The sequence below is a fragment of the Symphodus melops genome (assembly GCF_947650265.1).
Source record: "Symphodus melops genome assembly, chromosome: 8".
Lineage (NCBI taxonomy): Eukaryota > Metazoa > Chordata > Actinopteri > Labriformes > Labridae > Symphodus > Symphodus melops.
This window is the reverse complement of record NC_136698.1, coordinates 27,575,054-27,597,423: the sequence shown is the minus strand read 5'-3', so window position 1 is coordinate 27,597,423 and position 22,370 is coordinate 27,575,054. Positions and strand designations below refer to the sequence as shown.

Sequence of the window (22,370 nt, the reverse complement as noted above, 5' to 3'; positions counted from 1 at the left end):
CCCCTCTCTATCAGCTCCACGATCTAAAGATCTGATTGGTCAGTGGGCGGAGCTTAGTTTGATCTCTCATCTCCATCACAAGCTGCTCCGGAGCGGTGTCAGGTGTGCAGAGTAGGTTACCATGGCGATACAACCGGGAGTTAACCCTGAAGTGACCTCGCTCCGGACCGGACCCTGATCATTGAAAGTAAACTGATGACATCACAGAATATTCCTCTGATCCAGATCAAACCTTTTGACCAATCGGTCGCAAAGAAAAAAAAAAAAAAAAAAAAAACCTGTCTGGAACAAAAGAAGAAAAGAAGAAAGACACGGAGCTGTGTGAAGGCAGTGACACAATGTGTGCTGTTTATTACTGTTCTGTGACTCACTGTGCAACAGTATAGTGTCTCATATATTAAATGTTTTACACGACCGTTTAAAAAAATGTGAATGACGAGGGAGCGACGCGGCGATCGGGATCTTTACCTTTAACCATCTTAAAGATCAGAGAAGCAACAGAACCGCTTTCATCAACATCAGTGTTTCTGCATGCACATGGGTTAGCTGGAGAGTGGACACACACACACACACACACACACACACACACACACACACACACACACACACACACACACACACACACACACACACACACACACACACACACACACACACACACACACACACACACACACACACACACACACACACACACACACACACACACACACACACACACACACACACACACACACACACACACACACACACACACACACACACACACTTCATTTAAGGAGAATGTTGCTCTAAAGCGTCGGGCTTTCAGGGTCGCTGTGATTGACACGCCTCCAAACAAGTGAGACACAAACACACACTCGCTCTCGTTCTCACAAACAAAACAGGATGAGAAAGTGAAGGACGAAAGGGCAGACGGGGGGGTGGCGAGGGGGGGGGGGGGTGGGGCACGGCGGCAGTCCCTCCTGCCCCGCGGTCTCATCAGAGCAGCAGGTCGGTGACGGACGGCAGCAGATCGGACAGGGCCGACTCGATGTCGGCCGTCTGAGTGACGGGGTTTCCACGGAGATCAAGGCGCTTCAGCTTCGGGCACGACGCCAGCGGCTGCAGATCTGCCAACGTGGAGATTTCTGATGTTCAAGTTAAACGGAAAAAAATAAATAAAAATCAATGGTTGATGTGGAGAGTGATGCTGCTAACACGTCTGCAAATCAAAGATCCACATGTCAACATAATCTTTACATTAAATACAATGTAGCCAACTTCAACAAAAGGAGCTACCTCTACTGACTGGCTGCAGTATAGTTCATAAGCTCCGCCTCCTCCATGTTACCAGATGGGGTCAAACTATGAAATTAAATCAAACATCAAATACATTTTTGTTTGAGTGTTCGTTTTTCTGGAAACGTTTAGATTTAAAAAGCTATTGGATGATGTAAAAAAATAAATAAATAAAAATCTCGACCGATGAGGCTCCCGTGTGGTTATTACAGCGGAGGAGAAACGGCGAGAGGAAACATCACGAACACCAACGCAATCATCGGTCATTGAACTTTCAATAATCGTTTGTGTGTCTTTTCTGCTGTGGACTCTGTGCCCACCTGACCTTTGACCTTTGACCTTTGACCAACTCCATGAGCTTCACGAATTCAGACTCCTACTGACGCCTCTAGATAGCCGGAGGAGCCGGAGACGTGATGTCATCCATCTTTATTCTGTCTATGTGATAACCAAACGATGCAAATGCACAAAGTGCTGTTTGTGTATTATTATTTTTTTATCTCCATCAGACCGTCTTGACTTTCGATCTGAAGTCGTCCGTTGGAAAAGTATAAAAAGTAGTTTTCTTGTCGTCTTGAAGAAAAAAAAGAGAATATGATTTTTTTTTTTTTTTAATGATGTCATTAATTCAGCTTCCTTTCAGCCCCTTTTATTTGAATTAATTCTTATTAAAAATATGTATTTTTTTCGATCATAGCGCTGCAGTAAGATGTCAGGTTTGGTGTCCATCAGAGAGACACTGACTGACAGGAAGTAGCAGGACGCTTCATGGAGGAGGGAGATGAACAGAAACATGATGATGACCAATATTTGCAGGCTGTGTTTAACCAACACAAATGTTCCTGCAGGTCAAACGCCTCACTGTTGGCGTGCTGTCAGAAAACCCGAGCTGGAGACCACGTTACACCGTCCTCAGAGGCACGAAGCTCCTCCGTGAGCTCATTTCAGTCTTTTACATAATCGCTCTTCACACTACATCAGCTGCTCGCCTCTTTGCTTCGGCGACACTCGGCACATTTACACATTTCTCGAGTCACGGCCTCTCTCTGACGCGGACGCTGTCAGTCCTCCGGCACAAACCAAAACCACGAGTGTGAATCACTCATTTATTTAAAGGATACTGTTATTTTTCAAGAGGAGTTCCTCCAGTTTGGGGAGATGACACACTCCTTCCAGGCTCTCGATGCAGTTATTGTCGGCCTCCAAGACCTGCAAGAAATCGATTAAATCAAAGTTGTTGCAGAAAAAAAAAAGAAAAAGAAAAGTTGAATTTCCTGCAGCTCTCTGTGAATTCAAAGAAGACAATAAGTGTGCATGCAGGAGTTTGTGTTTTAGCTCCATCACCTCCAGGCACTGCAACATGGCGAACTGAGGAGGCAGCCGCTGCAGCTGATTGGACGACAGGTTGATGTGAGTGACCAATAACAGCTGGTCCAGGTGGCACAAGGTGGTCAGCTTCTGTTTTAAAAAAGGAAGAACAGGAGGAGATCGTTTTGTTTACGACACTTTAATTTACAGGTCAGAAATTAACAAATTCATTTTTACAAATCACAAAAAAAAATGTTTGTTTTCGGTGGTTAAGTTTAAGTCATAACCTTCAATCTACCGGAAGTTTCTTACTCTGCTTTAAAAGACGAGCAGAAAGGAAAGGACCCTGAGCACGAGCCAAAACTTTAAATAAAGACGGAGCTGATTTGAGCTGCATGTGATGGAATTTAAAACGTGTTTAAAAATGCCATAAATGCTTTTTCTTCATTTTCTGTAAATCTGAACCAACCTTCTCAGAGATGCTGAAGACGCGCACTTCAGCGTACTCCATCTTCAGGATGGTGTTTTCAATCATAAACTTGCTGCACAGGTCGCTGTAGTACGCACAACGCATGGAGTCCACTTCCTGTTGGAGAAACCAGACGGATGTCAGAGTCACTAAAGTTTGACAAACACCGTTTTTTTTTAATTCTGTTTCACTAAAAAAAAAGTTTAACAAAATAAAAAAGACAAAATGGTGAAAAAAAAAAAAAGAGTTTAGAAAAAAATAATCTGCTGCATTTAAGTTGAAATCTTCATCTAATTTGTTTGACTTTAACATTCAGACAAAAAACGTAAAAAGTAAATAAACTAGCAGAAGTGAAAATAAAAAGACAGGAGGCCACGTCGCTCTCCTGCTCGGTTTAAAGCAAAAACAAAAACAGCTTTTAAGGTTTGATTGAAATGGAGGTCGAGTGAGAGAAACTAATTAGTTTTTTTGCTCATATTTGTAGCATCATAAGTTCAGTAATAATCTGTTTGAGACTCACTCTGAGTGTTTGAAAATGAGCCAGTGTCTCCTTCTCGTATCCGAGCGGGTCGAGCGCCCTCATCAGGAGGATGATGGTCAGTAAGCACCCTGCAGAGGAGACACCATGCACGTCCGTTATCAGCAGCACGTTTCAGCCTCTCCTATTGTTCGTGCTCGGGATGATTTAAAGCACTCACACTTGTTGAGCGGCTCCAGCTCCTGCAGCTGGTTGCAGGACTGAAGCTCCGACTGCAACACCGACGTCTTCTCCACCGACAGCTCACTCCTGCACAAAGAAGCACGCTCACACTTTGTCTATGGCAGAAATTAAAAGTACACACCGTGCTGCCGGGGAGGGGGGGGGGGGGTACCTGAAGAGTTCCTGATCCGTGGCCGAGTCTCTGCACCAGCTCTCAGCTCGACCTTCAGGAGAGGTCACAGTGAGAGGAATCTGGAGGAGCCAAAACTCTGAGAGAGTGCATGAAGAGCGTGCACGTGTGTGTCTTACCTGTGTACAGCGCACAGTCTCTGTGCGTGTGTTTTTCAGTCCAGTGCACCGTCAGGTTGTGTTCGTTTGTGATGTCACTTATAGTTCCAGGAGGGAGATCGCAGATCTGTGCCGGCGTTAAGATTCAAATCAGGACAAAACGTGGAGAATTTATTCCACAAGTGAAACGTTCCCAAAAAAAATTAAATAAATTGAGCCAAAATTAAGTCTCTGGATGGTTTCACTGGCTGAAATTAACCTTCCATGACAGCACAGAAAAACAGGAGTTTAGACTAACAAGGTTTTAATTTATGTTTTCTGATCCAGATAGAAAATGAAGACAGTCCCAAATTAAGTATGAAGAACTTCTGTTTGTGTTTTAGGCTAAAAAGGAGCAGAAAATGTGTGCTAAAACAGGCTGTTTGGAGATGTCCCCTTCATGACATCACAAAGGGCAGTAGCCCCTCCCCCAGGTGGGTGACACTCCCACAGCTAGGTGTTTGTTCTGCCCTCTGAGTCTGCCTTCTCACCGTAAACAATAGGACATGGAGCCAGAAAGCAGCGAGTACACCCGAGCCCTTCCAGAGAGGGGGCGTGGTCAGACACAGCTCATTTACATATTTAAAGCTACAGACACAGAAACAGCCTGTTCTGAGCAGGGCTGAAATAGAGGGGTTTATAGACATGATCAAATACAGGATCAGAGTGGATTTACAACAACACACTTCACACACATGATGAAGAGGAGCGAGGACACTGATTTAAACATGTTCTGAAGGAAGATAATGTTTCACCTTTAAGGAGGCACGAGATCTGTTCTGCTTCAGATAGCCACTAACAGTCGGGTGTAATCCTTTATAGCTTCAGTGTTTTCACTGCTGAACTCCAACAGAGACTTTATCTGTCAATTTAGTTTTTTAAATGTTTGTTTCTGTTGGTCAAAGAGTCAAACTCAGCCAGGCGTTTACTCTACACAGTTTTTGAGTCGCATGCTTAACGACGTTGAAGTCAGGCCGTATTGTTAACCTGATGGTCGTTGTTGGTCGTGCTGTAGCTGCAGTCAGTGCTGATGTCTGAGGGGAGAAGGGGGGAAGCAGTGAAGGATACCCAGACAGGACTTTGTTTGAATCGTGGATGGACGCTCCTCCACTCGACCCTCTGAGGCTGACCGTCCAGGACGAGCAGGAGGCCGACGGACTGAGCCTGACCGGGACGACCGAGACAGGAGGGGAGGGGGAGAGAGAGAGAGAGAGAGAGAGAGAGAGGCTGAGCAAACACACACACACACACACACGTGACATTACAGTTCCTAAAATATATCTGAATTTCACATGTCGACGAGGGTGTTTCTATCAGGCAGATTGAAACACTTTGTGTTTTATTCTTCTACGTAGAAGTTTTTTTCTTTTTACTTTTTAATAATAATTATGATCATTAATGTAAAATATTTTATTCAGATGTTTACTGATTGTTAAACACTGTCTATTAGGTAGTCAAGTTAGTCCTGCAGAAGTTACACTCACAACCCAAAGACAGTATTTAAAGTAGAGGAGGTGGTCTCACGTGTTCTCAGTCTGGATTTAACGCACCTTTTTTTTTTTTTTTTTTTTTTTTTTGGCTCTCGTTCTCTCGTTTTGGGGCGAGCAAGGCGCTAAAACAGACTTGTTAGTCGCAGTTGCCACGGTAACGTCTGCTCAATATATAAACAAGCGCCTCCGCTCATCACACTGAACACCATTCAGTTTTCAGAGGACCGATTCATCTGTTCATCCCTGCACTGCAGACAGGACCAGGACTTCCTGATCCTGGACTCGTGTTTATACAAACGATACGTCTTCACCCTTTGGACACCTGCCAGGTAATAAAGGCCTTAAAGGCTGCAGCTCCTCAGTGGTTCTGTGCAGGACGGGTTCTGGTACCTGCAGGTTTAAAGATCTGAACCCAGTAGAGACTCACATGGACGGGTTCTGGTACCTGCAGGTTTAAAGATCTGAACCCTGTAGAGACTCACATGGACGGGTTCTGGTACCTGCAGGTTTAAAGATCTGAACCCAGTAGAGACTCACATGGACGGGTTCTGGTACCTGCAGGTTTAAAGATCTGAACCCAGTAAAGACTCACATGGACGGGCCTGGAGAAGGCGACGGCCACTCTCTCCTCGTCCCGACTGACGTAAACACAGCTGATCATCTCCTCGCGCTCGGCTGGTGAGAGGAAACATGGAGGGTTGTTAAAAAAAACAAACCTTTATTGATACAAAAAGTGAAGACAAAATACAGACACAGCTTCAGATGGACGTACCTCTGCCTAGCAACCAGCGATAGTAGAACCAGGCGCTCTGGTCGTTGGGGTCGGTGAAGAAAGCGTTTTGCACCAGCTCATATTCTGATGATGGAAAAACACATTTAGGGTTTTTTTTTTTTTTTTTTGGGGGGGGGGGGGGGGGGGGGGGGGGAGAGAAGGTTACACATACTGTACGTGTCACATGTGTGGAGGCGAAAGACAACAGCGTCCGTTAATGCAATCAATCAGCTGAGACCAAAACGTCAAACATGACTCAGCAAAACTGTTCTGTTTAAAATGAATCACAGCGTAGCACACGAGCTGCTGCTGGTCTGACGAGCCGCTGGCAGCTTACATCGCTTCGGACTCTGAGAGACGAGTTTCTACTCGTTCAGTCAGCGGCTCCCCGCGGTGACATCACAGAGCAGGACGAACGACGCCGCTTCTCGCACGTTTTACATCTATGAGGCTCCTCGGCGTGCGTGGAGCTGAACAGGAAACAATAAAACAGCAACCATCCGGGAAACGACCCAAACACATTTGATTTCCTCAACTTTCCATATATGGTCGTCTTCCTTCTTTTTCTTCTTTCCCTGCGTATCGAATAACTGAAAACATGAGTTCAGTTCAGTTCAGTAGTTTTTCTTTTTTTTTTGTTTAATTAATTGTTCTGTTTTGTTTTGATTGAGTTCACTTCTTGTGATCAATGTTCTTATTTACTGAATTTGTGTCACAGGTCATTTTGGAACTGGGAATAATTTTAAATGTGATCACATAAAAAAAAGGTGTCAGTTTTTTATTGGTTTTTGTGAATCACATTTTCTTCCTCCAGCTGTGAGCTCAGATAAAAAGCAGAGTTTTTCAGCTCTGCTCATCTTGTTCCCGTTTCTCCGTCGGGTCTGACTGCAGGAAGGAAACCACGCCGTCTCTCAAGCCTCATGGTTTTTTTTTCTTCACACGGTGTAATTAAGAAAAAAAAAGCATGGGAGAGAAAAAAAACAAAAAACACACGGAGGTAATTACACAAAACTGTTTTTGATCTTGTTGATTTAAACTCGAGGTTCATTTCACATATTTTCAGTTTGGACACCTCAAGTGTGAGACGAGTTACATTAATTTATTGAACTGTCAGATCGTGATAATAAGACCATAAAACATCAAATCCCAGCAGGTTGACTGGTGATGTTTGAGCTCACACTGCCCCCTGCTGTCACTCTTGGGTACTGCTGTCAGCACCTCTTCAGACGCTGTGAGGGTTACCTTTGAGCAGCTGCTCCTCACACATGCGGTGGGAGTGCGTTTGTGGCGAGGGCGGCGGCGAGGACCTCTGCGGGGGCTCTCGGCGAGGCGACGGCGGCTCGGGAGACTCCGGGTGCAGCAGAGGCAGCAGGGTGCTGCGGTAATGCCAGCTGGAGTAGTTGGAGAAGTTGGAGCCGATGAGACGGTCGGTAAAACTCAACTCCTGATCGACCGGAACGCCCGACACCTTCACGACCATCCGACGGTAATCCCAGCAGTGGACTGTGGAGAGCCACGGGTTTAGATTGGGACATCAAACATCATCATAATTTTAATATTATTTTTTAACAAAACTTTATATATTTATATTTTTTTAATTAATAAATTGAAAATAAATTAATTAAAATTTATTTATTATTAATTTATTAATATTTAATTAATTTATTATTAATAATTTATTATTAATTAAATGTATTTATTAAATTTATTATTGTTAATTTATTATTAATTATGATTAATTAAATGTATTTATTAATTTATTTATTATTGTTAATTTATTATTAATTATTATGAATTAAATGTATTTATTAATTTATTTATTATTAATTAAATACATTTAATTAATAAAATCTGTCCGTCTTCTGTTCTGCTGTGGCGTCACTCACAGTTGCGGTCGTCGAGGCTCAGGCAGCGATCACACAGGCTCAGCTCTCTGGCCCAATCAGGTCGAGGCAGCCGGGCGGAGACCCAGCCTCGATGGTGCCAGCTGCCGTAGGACTTCGGATTCACCTTCAGGCAGGACTCCAGGAACGACAGCTCGGCCTCGTAAATCTTCTGAACTTCGTCCTCGTCTCTGCGGAGAGCGACGGATTAAAAACATCACGTCCAGGATCGGCGTGAGACGTGATAAATCCTACAGAGGGTGGCGTGGTTTCTTCTCAGCTCACATCGTGGGGATTTTTTTTTTTCTTTTGTCAACCAACCAAACTCAAGACGCCTGTAGCTGCGCTGGCGTCACCGTGCACGGAGGCCGCCCAGGTTCGACTCCAGTCTGAGGCCCTTTACCGCATTTCATTCCCCCCCTCCTGATTTGTGTCTATCCACGTTCTCTCTTTTTCTCATAATAAAGGCAGAAAAAACCTGAAAAAATAAAAGAAAAGAAAAGAAAATGTGCAAACTAAATATAACTGAAATAAAGCGACTTTACGTGGTGCTAAATTAAATCACCCGTGTGTCGTTTTTTTTTTTTACGTCTTATTTTTGTTCCTTTTTTTTTCGAGCTAGGAGAAATCAGAGCGGACAGGAAATCAGACTGGACTCGAACCCTTGATGCCCGTGTATAAGACTACAGCCTCCACACACACACACACACACACACACACACACACACACACACACACACACACACACACACACACACACACACACACACACACACACACACACACACACACACACACACACACACACACACACACACACACACACACACACACACACACACACACACACACACACACACACACACGCTTTGGAAAACAGCGTGCAAGCAGGAGAAACTGGACGTGCGAGGTCGGCTCAGTGAACTCGTAAACATCTTACTTCACCGTCTCCAGGTGCTGCAGGATTTCTCTCCGGTAGTTCCAGAGCGTCGCAAAGTCGGGGTTGGAGGACAGAAGCTGCTGGGTGAGCTGCAGAGCCTCGTCATCCCACACGCCCTCCTTCCTCTGTCACACAGGAAGAACACAGGACAGCGTGAGGCTCGCACAAACAGGAAGTTCACTTTCAAACAGCACATGCTGTCAGTTAGCGTCACTCTGAAGATCAACAGTGACGCAGAGAGAGAGAGAGAGAGAGAGAGAGAGAGAGAGAGAGAGAGAGAGAGAGAGAGAGAGAGAGAGAGAGAGAGAGAGAGAGAGAGAGAGAGAGAGAGAGAGAGAGAGAGAGAGAGAGAGAGAGAGAGAGAGAGAGAGAGCTGAATCACACGTCCATGCATTATCTTTACAGCGTCACAAGGGGGGGGGGGGCTGGAGATGATCCCAGAGGTCAGAGGTCATGGGATGAGAGGCGGGGTTACAGCCAATCACGGCGCTCACATTCAGAGTCAGCAGGTAAGCTAAGCAGCGTGTGATTGGACTGTGGGAGGAAGCCGTAGAGAAGCCACGCCATGCAGACTCCTGTCAGACGAGGATTCAAACCAGCAACCTCCTCCTCCCTGTGAGCACTGTGTCCCATTTCTCCTAGCACTCATTGAAATGGTCGATCTCTCTGTGCACGCTCACACACTGAACGCCTGATGTAGATTAAGCTCGTGAGCGTGAGACAGATTAGACTCAAAACCTCCTGTGATTTAAGGAAACAAACTCGGATGTTTAAAATCAGCCGGGTCAGGACCGGGTCGTTTCTTCTTCTTGTTTCCCCCATAAAGTGCAGAAAAAAATCCTGAACACTGTTTAAATTCAATGTGTTTCTGCAGTCAGCACTGAAACGCTGAACACATTTAGACAGCGCCCTCTATCTGTCACCAGCTGCAGTTTTAGATTTAAAATATCCTTGAAGATATGTACCCGTTTTTTTTTTGTTTTTTTTACAGCTTTGGTAACTTCCTGTTTGAGTTTTTAATTCAAACAATGACGACTTGTTTTGTGTTGTGTTGAAAAGCATCCACACTCGCCGTGTAAACACGAGTCTGACCTTGGAGAAACAGGCGTCTCTTGCAGCCACGTATATCTTCAGTTTCTTCTCTCGCTCCTTCCTCTTCTCCTCCTCCTGCTGCGCCGTCGACTTCACCTTCACTCGCCCGTGCTGTCACAAACAAACAACAAGCAGACACACAAACACAAACACAACAGAAAATATTGTCAAAACCAGAATTACATAAAGGGAAATAAAATCGACTGCCATGTGCGCCCAACTCCTCCTCCTGAAATCCTCCAATGAGAGCCGCTCTCGTTTCACTTCTTTTTTCTAATCCGATCAAAATAAAGGAAACGTGAACGCCGGGCGCCCAGATTAAGTTCTGACAGTAAGAACACATCCTGACATCGAAGGGTTTAAGTCCCTGCACTCTTCTGACTGAGATGGTAGGAAGGAAGTGCATCTTAAATAGATTTGGAGATAAGGATATATGCCAGTGTTTCAGTCCACTTCATGTATATCACATATCTTCTATGACGGATCAAGCTGGTCTCTTTTCCGTCTCTTAAAGGACGGCTGATGTGACGTTTACTGTTGTGCTCATGATGGATTCATGTTGGGTCTCTGTGAATTTAATAAAACCAGTTTCTGCTCTTTTATTAAGTGTATTGATATCATATCTGTTATGAATTGGTGCTGAACAATTAATTGATTCAGAAGAATGACAGGATCTTATTTTAAATTAAAAACCAGGTTTTAGTTTCACCTTTTTACAAGCTGCTGAATAGAATAAAATAAAATGACTTTACTGTCATTATTCAATTGTACAATGAAATTATGTGGCTCCACCTTAAAGCGCACACAGCTACAAAGAAAATCCAACAGAAGAAGAAGAATGTAAAAAACAGGTCTAATTATAAGGTTAAATGTGCGGTAGGAGTTATTTACAGGGAGCAGCATAATAATATATTATGAATAAATACTGCAGAAATGTAAAATATGTAATGCAAGCTATAAAAGTATTAATGTTGCACAGATTGTTTTTTACTCAGAATAGAGTAAAATAGATTCAGTCATTAAAAAAATGAATAAATAAAACATTTAAATATCTTACCATCCTTGATTTTTGTCAGGCAAACGTTTCCAGAAAATCCTGTTTATACCATAAAAACAAAGAGTCATCATCAAACATGACAGCTGACAATAAATGATCATGACTTAACGGCTTCCGTAGTATTATTCACATATTTAACATTTATTAAGATTAGAAAAAAGACAGAAAATAAGCCTGAATAAGGTTAGCTTAGGTTAGCTTAGCACCGTTATCATCACACCGGGACACCGACCGTCTCCGTGTCGCTCCCACCGAACACTCACCGGATTTTATTTTCCTCCTTTCTTCACGTTTAATTCAGAAATCTGTTTGTTTTTGTCATGTCACCATCAGGATTTCTAACGACTACACATTCCCCACTTCCGTCTCCGCGCGATGACGTCACGTAGCGGGGTTTTTTTTGCCCTGCGCGCGGTGCTTTGTAGTTCTCTCCAGTGTAGAGAAACCGGCAAAACTACAAATGGCGACATCATGGAAATGTGTCCTTTTTTTCAGGGTTTTTAAGACGGAAATTTTCATTTAAGAACTTAAAATTTAAAATTAATAAACTTTAAAGGTGATTTATAGGAGGATTTTTTTACCTTGCTGAAAAAATAAGGTTGACCCTTAAAAAAGTGCATTTGATTCATCAAAAAAAAATTCTATTTCAGCTGTCTGTGTTTGTGTTGTGATGCTCGTGGTTCCCAAACTTCATCTGTCAGAAGATACAGATTTTTTTCAACCATCTCCAAACATTAACATATATTTGCAATTATCACTTTTCTATATTTTTAGAGTTTATCTCGAACAATTTCTGCAATAAATTAGTCTACTTACAATGGCTTACAAAGGAAGGAGTTAAAGTGATAGCACTGCAACATCACATTTAATTTTTAAAGGGGACATATTATGAAAATCTACTTTTACAGTGTTTTTGAACATTTATTTAGCTAACCTGAGAATCTATCAACCCACAAAATGTGAAATAAATCCATCCAGTCGTTTGTTTGTGGTTTGCTTAAGTTTAACCACCAAGACAAAAATCTTCAGTTCCAAATTTTCCCAGTTTGTGACATCACAAGTTGGATTCTCATAAGAAAATCCCCTGCTATCTCCACCCACGAACTCCACCTCCAGCCTAGAATGAAACTTTTGACCAGGTCGGCCATTTTTATTCTCTCTACAGAGGAGTGATGTCTGCTGGGAAAACTCAGGGGGCAGGGTCGTTACAATTAAAGAGACACACACCAAAACGGAGCGTTCAGAGAGAGCTGGTCTCTACAGGGTCACAAACCTCCTCTGCTGCTTGATTCATGTTATATTTGGACCAAAGCTCAGAAACACAGATGTTTCATTTAGACCACAGGGGGCGCTGTTTGAAAAGGCGAAAAAAGGAGGTGTAAAATTTCCCATTTAAGATGTGACAACAGGTATTCCTTAAAAACTTTTTTTTTTTTACCTGATACAGTAAAATATTCAAACTGTTGATTTGTAAGATTAACCAATGCTTTCAGGGCCACACTGTCAATCTGTGCTTTGAATTTACATCTAAAGACAACACAGGACACGTTTATCAATAATGATTTAAGGATAACAACAGCAGAGCAAAGACTTAGATCATAATATGGTTTAATGTTAAGTAGTTGAATTACATGGATCTTTGTTGTGTCACATTGAGCACAGTGGGGAATACTGATATGAACAGAAACAAAAAACAGACAAATGCAATCAAGTAAAATGACAATAATTTTATTCACTAAAATTAGTACAACTTTCAACAGAAATTAGCTGCACTTTTTAAAATCTCATTTTTGGTATACTTAATAAAATAAGTATATTTCTGCTTCACTCTGACTTTTTCTGAATCTGTGGGTTGCCACTCTCGTATTGGAGGATAAAAATTACAGTTCCCTCTGTTGGGGGACATTATAGTGTTTTTGAACATTTAATCATTTGATTTCTGCAGCTTCTACATGAATACAAAACAAGTGAACAGCTCAACAGCTCTCAGCAGTTTTCCACCCTGGAAGATGACCACATACCTGAGTATACACTTTAAAAACAATGAATAATTTCATGACACAATGACGGCATGTAAAGAAAAAAGAAAAAAACAATCAACAATGAGCAAAGGCACCAAATGTAGACGGGACCATATTTAGATGAGAGTGGACAACAGTTCAATAAATTAACTAACTGGTCACCACTAATAAATGAGTGTATGACAAGCACTGAATACACAAGACATGTTCTGTCAACAAAGCACAGATCCTTTTTATTGAGTACAATCATATTGTTAGAGTTCAGTTAGTTACAATACTGGAGCTTTAATTCATGTTCTGTTCGTCCAAAGAAAACAGCAAGAAAGACTTGACAAAACTCAGAGATTAAGTTCAGTGACTGAATTTCCTGAAATAACATCATTAGTCTCACCCACACACCCCGCGTCCACCTGCCGTTTTTTTTTTTTTCCTGAGAAGAAAAGCGCTACCCGTCCGTCCTGTCTCCATGACAACGGCCGCTGTTTGAACGACACGGCCCCCCGTTACTTTTTACTGCATGATTTATCTTAACCTAAAAACGGCCAAGACCAACTTTCTCCTTCTTTTTTTGGTTGCCAACATTTTGACTATCGGCCGTTCAGCCTTGTGATTGTTTCGTTGAAAAAAAAAAAAAAAGTGAACGATTTTCAACGTCATGGACCGCTCAAAATGCTGCTGCGAACGCCCTCTACCCGTTGAAAACAACTGAAAATAAAAACGCTACGTGGACACGGGGCCTCATGCGTGCACTGCCACCTATCGTCTCCAATGAGGATTTATTCAGTAATATTTTCTTCAGTGTACAAATCTAAGTTGTCTTTGGGCAGCACAGATCTGTATCCTGATGACTGAGAGAAGTTGAGGCTCAGCTGGTCGTCAATGTTTATGGAGATTTGTTGTCTGGTCAGCCAACCGGCAACTTTATCAAAGTAGCTGCTTGATGCTCTTCTCTCCAGCAAATATTCAGCAGTCGGTGATTCTGGATTTTCTCCTTTAACTGTAAATGCAGAACAGAAAAAAATGTGTCTTTGATGTTTGGCCCAACTAGTTATTAAAGTTGAAAAAAAAAAAAAGTCTTACATGCTGGGATCAAGAAGTCCATGCTTTTCCCGAGTAGATCCGTGCATCTCATTATCTCTTTGTTGAGATTTTCGATTTCCCAGCTGATTTTTGCGTCCAAGTTTTCCTCCCTCTCGTCCTTCTTGCTCTGACCGATGCCCTTGATTTTAAATCTGTCCAGGTCACGAACTAACAACAGAACAAAACAACAGATTAACACAACAGAATACACTTTAGGTTAAAGTATATTAAAGGTTCAAGTCTCATACTGTCGTCCCTTTAAGAAGAGATTGCAGCCTCACTAAAAGAGTTTAATTATTATTGCTTTGTCTTTTTCAGAGTTTAACATTTGTGAGATTGACAGTGGATTGGTGCAGCTTCAGTGATGCTAAATTATATATTACTATCCAATGGTGACTCAGCGAAGATCTGTTGATCTTTCACATCTCAAAGATCCATCTTAGGTTGGGTTTTATACTCTTAGGAAGTTTTCTTTGTGTGTCCTCAATACAGGAAGTGCTATGAACACTTTGGGGAGTCCTTGGAAGGGCTGGGAAACAATGCTAAGCTAAAGAGACCAACGTTCTTCACCTGCTGCTGCCATGGCCCAGTCTGTAATGAGCTGGTGACAATGGGTAGATCAATGGACCAATCAAACACCATCAACGCATATTGACTGTCTTACAGTAGGGAGATGGAAATTTAAGGCTGATCCTGGAACGTTTACATCCAAGAAGCCATACTGTACATCAGGGGTTCTCAAAACGTTTTTTAGACCCTGGACCCCTTATCAGTTTGATATCGACTCCAATAGTTAGACGGGGTTTCAATATCAATGAGGTCTACCTTGGGCCGACTGGAACCTAAAGAGTCAGTGGTTTAAGAGGTATTTCTGTTCTGCTATGAACAAGTTCTCGGACTTCTTCGCTAACCAAATAAACCAATCAAATGTACTTTGTGTCAGCTGAGTATTTCTGCAGGACTGGTCCGGAATAAACTCCAGTAGTCCTCCCACTCTTAGCATGATACTCACCTTTGGACCTGGGTAAAGTGCTCGTCACACCCCCTCTGACCTCAGACTGCAGCTTGAGCAGAGTTTCCCTGAAGCCCATCAGCAGCTCCAGTTCTCTCCTTCTGTACTTGCCCTCGAAGGAGTTCTTGAGCAGCAGTTTGATCTGCCTCCTCTTGAACTTCTCCATGAGTCGCTCCTGGATGTCGCTCATGTCAGGGCGGAACAAACGACTGCCGTGGTCTGCCATCATCTCCTCTATCTTCTCAAACAGCTCTGTGACCTGACTGCTGTCGTTCTTCTTTATGTTGCTCATCACGTGATACCTGTTCTCACACTTGTCCACCAACCATCGTAGAGCACTGTGCTCCTTCTCGATGTGCTCTTCGATGGATTTTTCCACCATCTTGTCTCCGTATGTGAACAGAACAATGGCGTACTTCCAGATGCCGGAAGGGAAGAGACTCATGTGTTCCTCCAGGGCGACCTTCTGAGGATCTCTGAATGTCAGGTCCAAGGGGACGACCAACAGAACGGCATGGACTCCGACTGGACTCAGTGATGTTCCTCGGACTATTTCTCTCTCTATCTCTTCGGTGCCATTGGACGGCTGGAGCCACCAGCCCGGGGTGTCGATCACTGTGACCAGTCTGCCATCCACCTCGGCCTCCTCAACATTACACTGCTCATTCTGATAGGTGGGGAAGACTTCTTTGCGCAGGAGGGTGTTTCCTGTCGCACTCTTGCCGAAGGTTTTTTGACCAAGCATTAGGATCCTCAAGTCCTGCAATCTACTCGTGGAGCCTGGGGAGAAGACATTGGAGGCACATCTTATCATGTTTACCAGCCGACTTTAACTGGCAGTTTAACCAATGTATTCATTGTCCTGAAGTACCAATGTAAGGGAGGTGTGAACTTTATTTAATTTTCTGTTGAATCACATGTTTTTTTATTCCCTTTCAGCACAATGTAGAGCATGATGGTAAGAAACAAAACAACTGTGAAAATAACTCTCAGCTCCGTCTATAAGTCGAATCAACCTGAGTCATGTAACTATAGATGGACCAGAAGGTGATTATTTTTTTTGCAAAATCAAATGCTTTTTTTTTTGTGCCAGAAATGGTTCTTAGCTTAAGATAGTAAACATTTGAAACATGCAATTAAAATTCAATTAATTTGATGGGGACATAGCAATTACATTGGACAAACCAGATGCATTGAATTGAGTGATTTAGCACTGTGTGCTAATTTGCAACACTTGTCCACAGGTGGCTTTTCATTAATTCAGCGACTAACTGTTTTTTTTTTTTTTTTTTTATTCCAATTGAAATTATAAATCCTTTCTAACTGAATAGTTCAGCACTGCATGTTTGTTCGTGACTGGCGCCAAAGAGGTACCAGGTTATAATTTCTTTAAATAATAAACTCGTAGCATAATTTTAGCTAATACCACTGAGTGTGCACAGCAGTGACTGATTGGATTGTCAATTGATAAGCAGGTATTTGTATCAATGTGATAAAATGTTTCCTCGATGATGATCCTTAATTAATTAAATGGTGGAAACATGAATGCATGCATCAGTAGATCGACCATCTCACATAAACTGCTTGTGTTGTTTTATTTTTTATTTGACCTCCGTGTTTCGATAACACCACACTGATGATTAAATCATACCTTCGAGGGATTTCTTCTTATCCATGACCCAATTTTGCCGCCGCCTCGCCCCTTCTTCCACTCGTTGTCTTTTCTCTACAATGGTCTTGTACATGTTCTCATCTGGGACAAAACGGTCCCAGTTGTTCGCCGCCACCGTCCCAGTGATGGTCTCCAGCATCTCTTTGACTTGAGTGCCGTCGTCTGCGTTCTTGTTATCGATGACGTGATATCTGTTCCCGCATCGTTCGACCAGCGTCTGCAGGGCCTCTCCTTCACCTTCGATGTACTCTTCGATGCTGTGAGCTCCCAGCCAGTCTCCTCTCGTGAACACCAAAATAGTGTGACTCCAGACTCCTTCCCCGAGAAGCTCCAGGTGGGTCTTCACTGCTTCTAAGTGTTTGCGGTTAAAGGACGCATCAGAGTCTATCATGAGGAGGAAGACATGAGGCCCCGGCTGACACAGAAACACGCTAATCTTCAGCTCTTCTCTGATAGCTGCAGGAGTGTCACACTCCAGGAAGTCTTTCCACCAACCCGGCGTGTCAACGACAGTTATGTCCGTTTTGTTCACAAAACCCTGCCGGGCCACCGAGTGTGTTGTTCTCCTCCCGTCTTCTTGTCCTTTGATTCCCAAGATGGCGTTTCCTACTGAGGTTTTTCCAACACCTCTGCTTCCCAAGAGAACCATCTGGAGCTTCGGGATGGTTTTCTTCTCCTCTGTGAGACAAAACAAAACTGAACATTGAAGGTCTTTACAACCAGTTATTGAACTCATCAAACCACTAAAGGCCTGAGATCTCGATCCAATTATATGTATGTATATTTATGTTTTTGACCAGTCTTCAATTTATCTGATCGTGAACATCTTTAGGCCCAAATTATCTTTTCAACTCAATAAGATCAAATTTTAGGTGTTCATGATTAATTGATCTGTTCAGCGAATATCTCATATTTATCGGTGCTCCTTCTTTATTTGGAAGAAAAAAACTAATCCTATTTAATTCTAAACTACAGCTTAGCTTAGCTTAGCTTAGCTTAGCGCCAATAACTTCCTAGGAACTGATCTTTCTAAACCAGTGGCGACTCCAGCTGGTTACGAGATCCGAAAAAAGAAAAACTAATTTATGTTGTAGCCTTGCTTTAAATTTCTATATTTATTTATGGTCTTTTTGTGATCAAATCCCAATTAGCTACATTTTTTTGTTAGCTTGCTAGCTCTTCTAGGTCTTTGTGCTAATCTCGGCTGATCATCTGTTGGTTAAAAGTGTCATGTTCACGGTACTGGCTCGAGACTGTAAAACACAAAGTGTTTCTTTTACCTGGAATGAGTTTTTTCATTTGTTGTCTTTGTTCCTCCGTCCTCCTTCGTCTTTTCGTTGCTCGTTCAGCCACTTCCTGTTGCTTCTCTTGAATGATGTTCAGCGTCTGTTCGTCGACCTCATAGTAGCCGCCGTCGTTGTGCCACACCATCTCGTCTATCTTCTTCAGCAGCTGTGTCACCTGAGACGTGCCACGACTCTTCTTGTTGATGAACACGTGGTACCTGTTTCTGCATTTCCCCACCAACCACCTGAGGGCGTCGCCCTCCGTCTCGATGTGCTGCTCGATCGTCTTCTTCCCGAGGAAGTCCCCACATGTGAACAGCACCATGGTGTACCTCCACACTCGCTCCCCCAGGAGCTTCATGTGCTCCTCCAGGATCCTCCTCTGCTCCGCAGAGAAGGCCGTGTCGATGGGAATCACCAGCAGGAACACATGTGGGCCGGGAGGGCATTTGGACACGTTGAGTTTGAATCTCTGCTGCTCACCCTGCGGGGTCTCATTCAGGGAGAGCGAGCTGTTCCATCCCGGAGCGTCGACCACGACGAGGTGCCTGCCCTCCACCTCCTCATGCCTCACCTCGGACTGAGAGGTTCTGGTTCGTCCACATTCAAACCTGTCCTGTTTCAGGATTGTGTTTCCAGATAAGCTCTTCCCGGCCCATCTCTGTCCGATCAGGATGAGTCTGGCCTCACTTAGGGTGAAGCTCTCTTTCTCCCCTGAAAGAAAACGGAAAAATTGGATCAAATTCCAAAGACTGCAGAGGAACACATAAGCAAAATACCACTGGATGTCTTTTTATCAGCCACATTTCAGGCAGATTTAGCTCAATGTTAAGAAGCTGGAGTTAATTAAGCTAAATGATAAAAGTACATGTAAAGATTTATTAATGGTCTGCATTACTATGACAACAGCTAGATATTTTATTATCTTTTAAATTCCATGGGAAAACATAGATTCATGTCAGTATCAGTTGTGTATCTACATGTACAGGTTGGACATGTTTTTACATCAGTGCAATCAGCTGATAAAAACACAAGAAATATGAACGCTGCATCAAAAAATAATAGATCGAAATTCTGAAATAATCAAGTTCACGGACTTGAGAAGAATGAGCCCCACTTTGAAACCAATTGGGAACACACTGCGAATGTGTTCTTACCTATTAGACCAGATATAATGTTCAGTTATTTTGGCCCAGAGATGTCTTGTTTTCAAAAACCTTGTGAAGCAGCTGATTTGCCTCGATGAGTCTGCATGTTGTTATGATTGATTTGATGAGAGCACTTTCTTAAAGAAAGTCAGCAGATGATACTCAGGAGGAGAAAGTAGTCAAACCAAAGTGACGGGGTTATGACACGCAGGTGCCTTTGCTGCTTTGCATGACTGGCAGAAGAAGAACGCTCACCTGCTCATGTTGCTCCTCAGGGACTTTCCAGCAGAGTTATTTTTAAATCTATTTATCTCTTTCATCGAGAGTTTAAAGAATCACAGTCATGTGAGATCAATCAAGGCCTATTTTTGGAATGACCCTGACAAAAACTTCAAAGAAGTTTCAGGGAAAAAAGACTGTCACCTGCAACTGACTCACACACACACACACACACACACACACACACACACACGTCAGTTTCAGTGTCTTCATCAATTGAAACTGGCTAGTTGCTTGGATCTCACCAACACCTCACATCCTCGCGCATAGCAAGAGAATGATACCACGTTACATTCAAAGTTAGCTGTTCCATTTTACTCTACTGTAGACTGGCACAGGAAGGAGCCCTAAAACCAGGAAGTGAGTTAGCATGTTAGCTCCATGGGTTCTGACCTCTAAAAGTCTAAATGTGGATTTTGAATGTGTTTGTGTTTAGACGCCTGAAATAAGTTCTGTGGTTAACACAAGCTGAAGAGATGTTGATGTTTTGTTAGATGAGATAAACTACGTTAGCTAAGACCCCCACTTGCTAACAAGTAGCTAACTGAGACTGAAGTGGTTGCCATGGAGACATTAAACGTCATCACGCCGGGAACTCTCTCACTAATCCTCCTTACAGCCTCTAGTCATTTTTTTTCAGAGCTCTTGTAAATTTTAGGTTCATAATCAACTTATTAAGCTAACGTTTAGCTAGCTCGTTAAAACCGCTGATTAGATCAATGAAGCATGACGTCAAAATCAACCGGCCGTGGTGTAGTTGTGTAGACGACAAAAAAGCCCTGATACTATGATTCACCATGGTGATTCATAGTATCAGGGCATCATCAGTGAATTATGTTCACAGGTGACAGGTCAAATGTCAACAATGTCAAATGTGAAATGAATGTCGATTCATTTAATAATTAACCACTTACAAACAGTTTGCAAACAACGGGCTGTAGACGCTAGCGGAGTGGACATGGTTCTTTGACTCAGGACTTTGTTAGATGTTCTGCTTGACATCAAATGCAGGATGACGATGAGGGAAAGTTAACAGTGTGTGTGTTACAAAAGTGCAGTTGTACTCAGATACCTTTGGGGGCCGCCAAAGTGCACAAACCAAATTCCAACATATTGTTTGCTTTAACTAACAGCTATTTAATTTCACTTGAGTAGAGTTTCAGACCTGCAGGAATTGTACTTATACTTCATTATATATCTATCAAATTAACTCTTTTCACACCTGGTTAAAATCAATGTTGATGTGTTTTCAAAATGTTAGCTTGTTGCCTTGCTATCAGAAGAGTTTTATTTTTGTTTTTGCAAACACAACTCACACACTGGCTCTTGTGTTATTAAATTGTGCTCAATGTGACTCAGAGTGTCTTCATCACAGAACCAACGGGAATTAAATCTGTTCATTAAAAGGAAGTGTTCGAGCAGAGGAGGTGCAGCAGACGTCAGTACAGGAAGCTTGTGAGTTGAGTTTACTCGAAATGCTTTTAATATCTCTTCGTGTTTACCAGCAACAGATTCTGGTCTGACTGGATTTTCTTGCCAACTGGAGGGTGTATTTTCCTTTTCTCACCACAGGATGGCAGGTTATTATTTGTACATTGCATAATGGGGTTAGTCTTTGTACAGTACTTGTTTAACATGTTTAATTATTAATTCAATTAAACATTGACGTTATGTAACCATGATTAAGTGCATTTTGCATAATTTGTGACCTTAAAAAATCTAGTGGTTCTGCTGAAATGTGCACAGAGACTAAACAGTTAAATAAAAAATAAAATGCTTCAGTGAATGCTTTATTATATGGAGAGGGACTGGTACTTGTTAAACATGTGAAGTCTAATATATCAACAGTATGTCGACCATTAGTATTTAAGGGAGAAGAGACGCGTAATGTTATACGTTGAAGAATAATAAAATTAAAAAGATCATTTAAATATATGACACATTAAGTCTTTCATATGAGTAAAATAATTCAGCTGCAGGGACAAATCTTCTGCTTGATTTACTCACCAAGGTTGTTTTCCATCATTTAGATTCTCGTTCCTCTTTCCTTATTTTTTATTTTATTTTTTTTAAATCTCAGCGACTTGTCACCAGCAGAAAACTCCAGAACATCCTGGAGAGTTCAGCTGACGGAGTCCATCCTCAGGTAATGTAATTCAAAGAAAACAGGTGTTCAGACAGTTTAGCAGCCAGTCTGCAGCCGTCAGTGTGAATAATGACACTAAAGAGAAGAAAGACGGCAGAGCCAGTCGTGTCCAAACAGGCCCAACCGGTATTTCATTGTGCATCAGTGATGGCTTTCTGGTAAGAAGAACAGATGATGCAACATTGATTTGTTTTGCAGCAGAGGTGGAGTCTGGGTGTCATGCTTAAAGAATGCTGTTCTTCAAGACACTGAACTTCTTCTTTTTTTCCCAGAGCCTCTTCAGACATCGACAGATGTTTTTGTAATTAAAACATCTGTAATTAAAATATTTTCTTTCCTCTAAATGTATATCAACTGTGCCAGCTGAATCTAAACCGGTCAGAAATCTGTCCAACAACACAATGTGC

General features: G+C 42.4%; 2 protein-coding genes across 2 annotated transcripts; both read right to left on the bottom strand.

Annotated features, from left to right (window-relative positions):
* Positions 1-320: 320 nt before the first annotated feature.
* Positions 321-11,726, bottom strand: rabggta (Rab geranylgeranyltransferase subunit alpha). The gene is made up of 17 exons (XM_079350814.1): positions 11,583-11,726; positions 11,320-11,358; positions 10,263-10,373; positions 9,171-9,295; positions 8,234-8,421; positions 7,590-7,850; positions 6,348-6,431; positions 6,168-6,250; positions 5,154-5,249; positions 4,068-4,173; positions 3,931-3,982; positions 3,757-3,845; positions 3,579-3,667; positions 3,059-3,175; positions 2,626-2,739; positions 2,403-2,490; positions 321-1,130 (listed from the first exon to the last, which is right to left on the bottom strand). Exons 2-17 carry the CDS (start codon positions 11,320-11,322, stop codon positions 982-984), a joined length of 1,755 nt encoding a protein of 584 aa, XP_079206940.1. The 5' UTR covers positions 11,323-11,358; positions 11,583-11,726; the 3' UTR covers positions 321-981.
* A 2,083-nt stretch (positions 11,727-13,809) lies between these two features.
* Positions 13,810-21,840, bottom strand: LOC306828611 (GTPase IMAP family member 8-like; the record flags this gene model as incomplete). The annotated part of the gene is made up of 6 exons (XM_079351133.1): positions 13,810-14,337; positions 14,421-14,588; positions 15,433-16,212; positions 17,084-17,782; positions 18,385-19,104; positions 21,825-21,840. The coding sequence occupies 6 exons, from the start codon at positions 21,838-21,840 to the stop codon at positions 14,117-14,119; spliced, it is 2,604 nt and encodes an 867-aa protein (XP_079207259.1). The 3' UTR covers positions 13,810-14,116.
* Between the last annotated feature and the right edge of the window lie 530 nt (positions 21,841-22,370).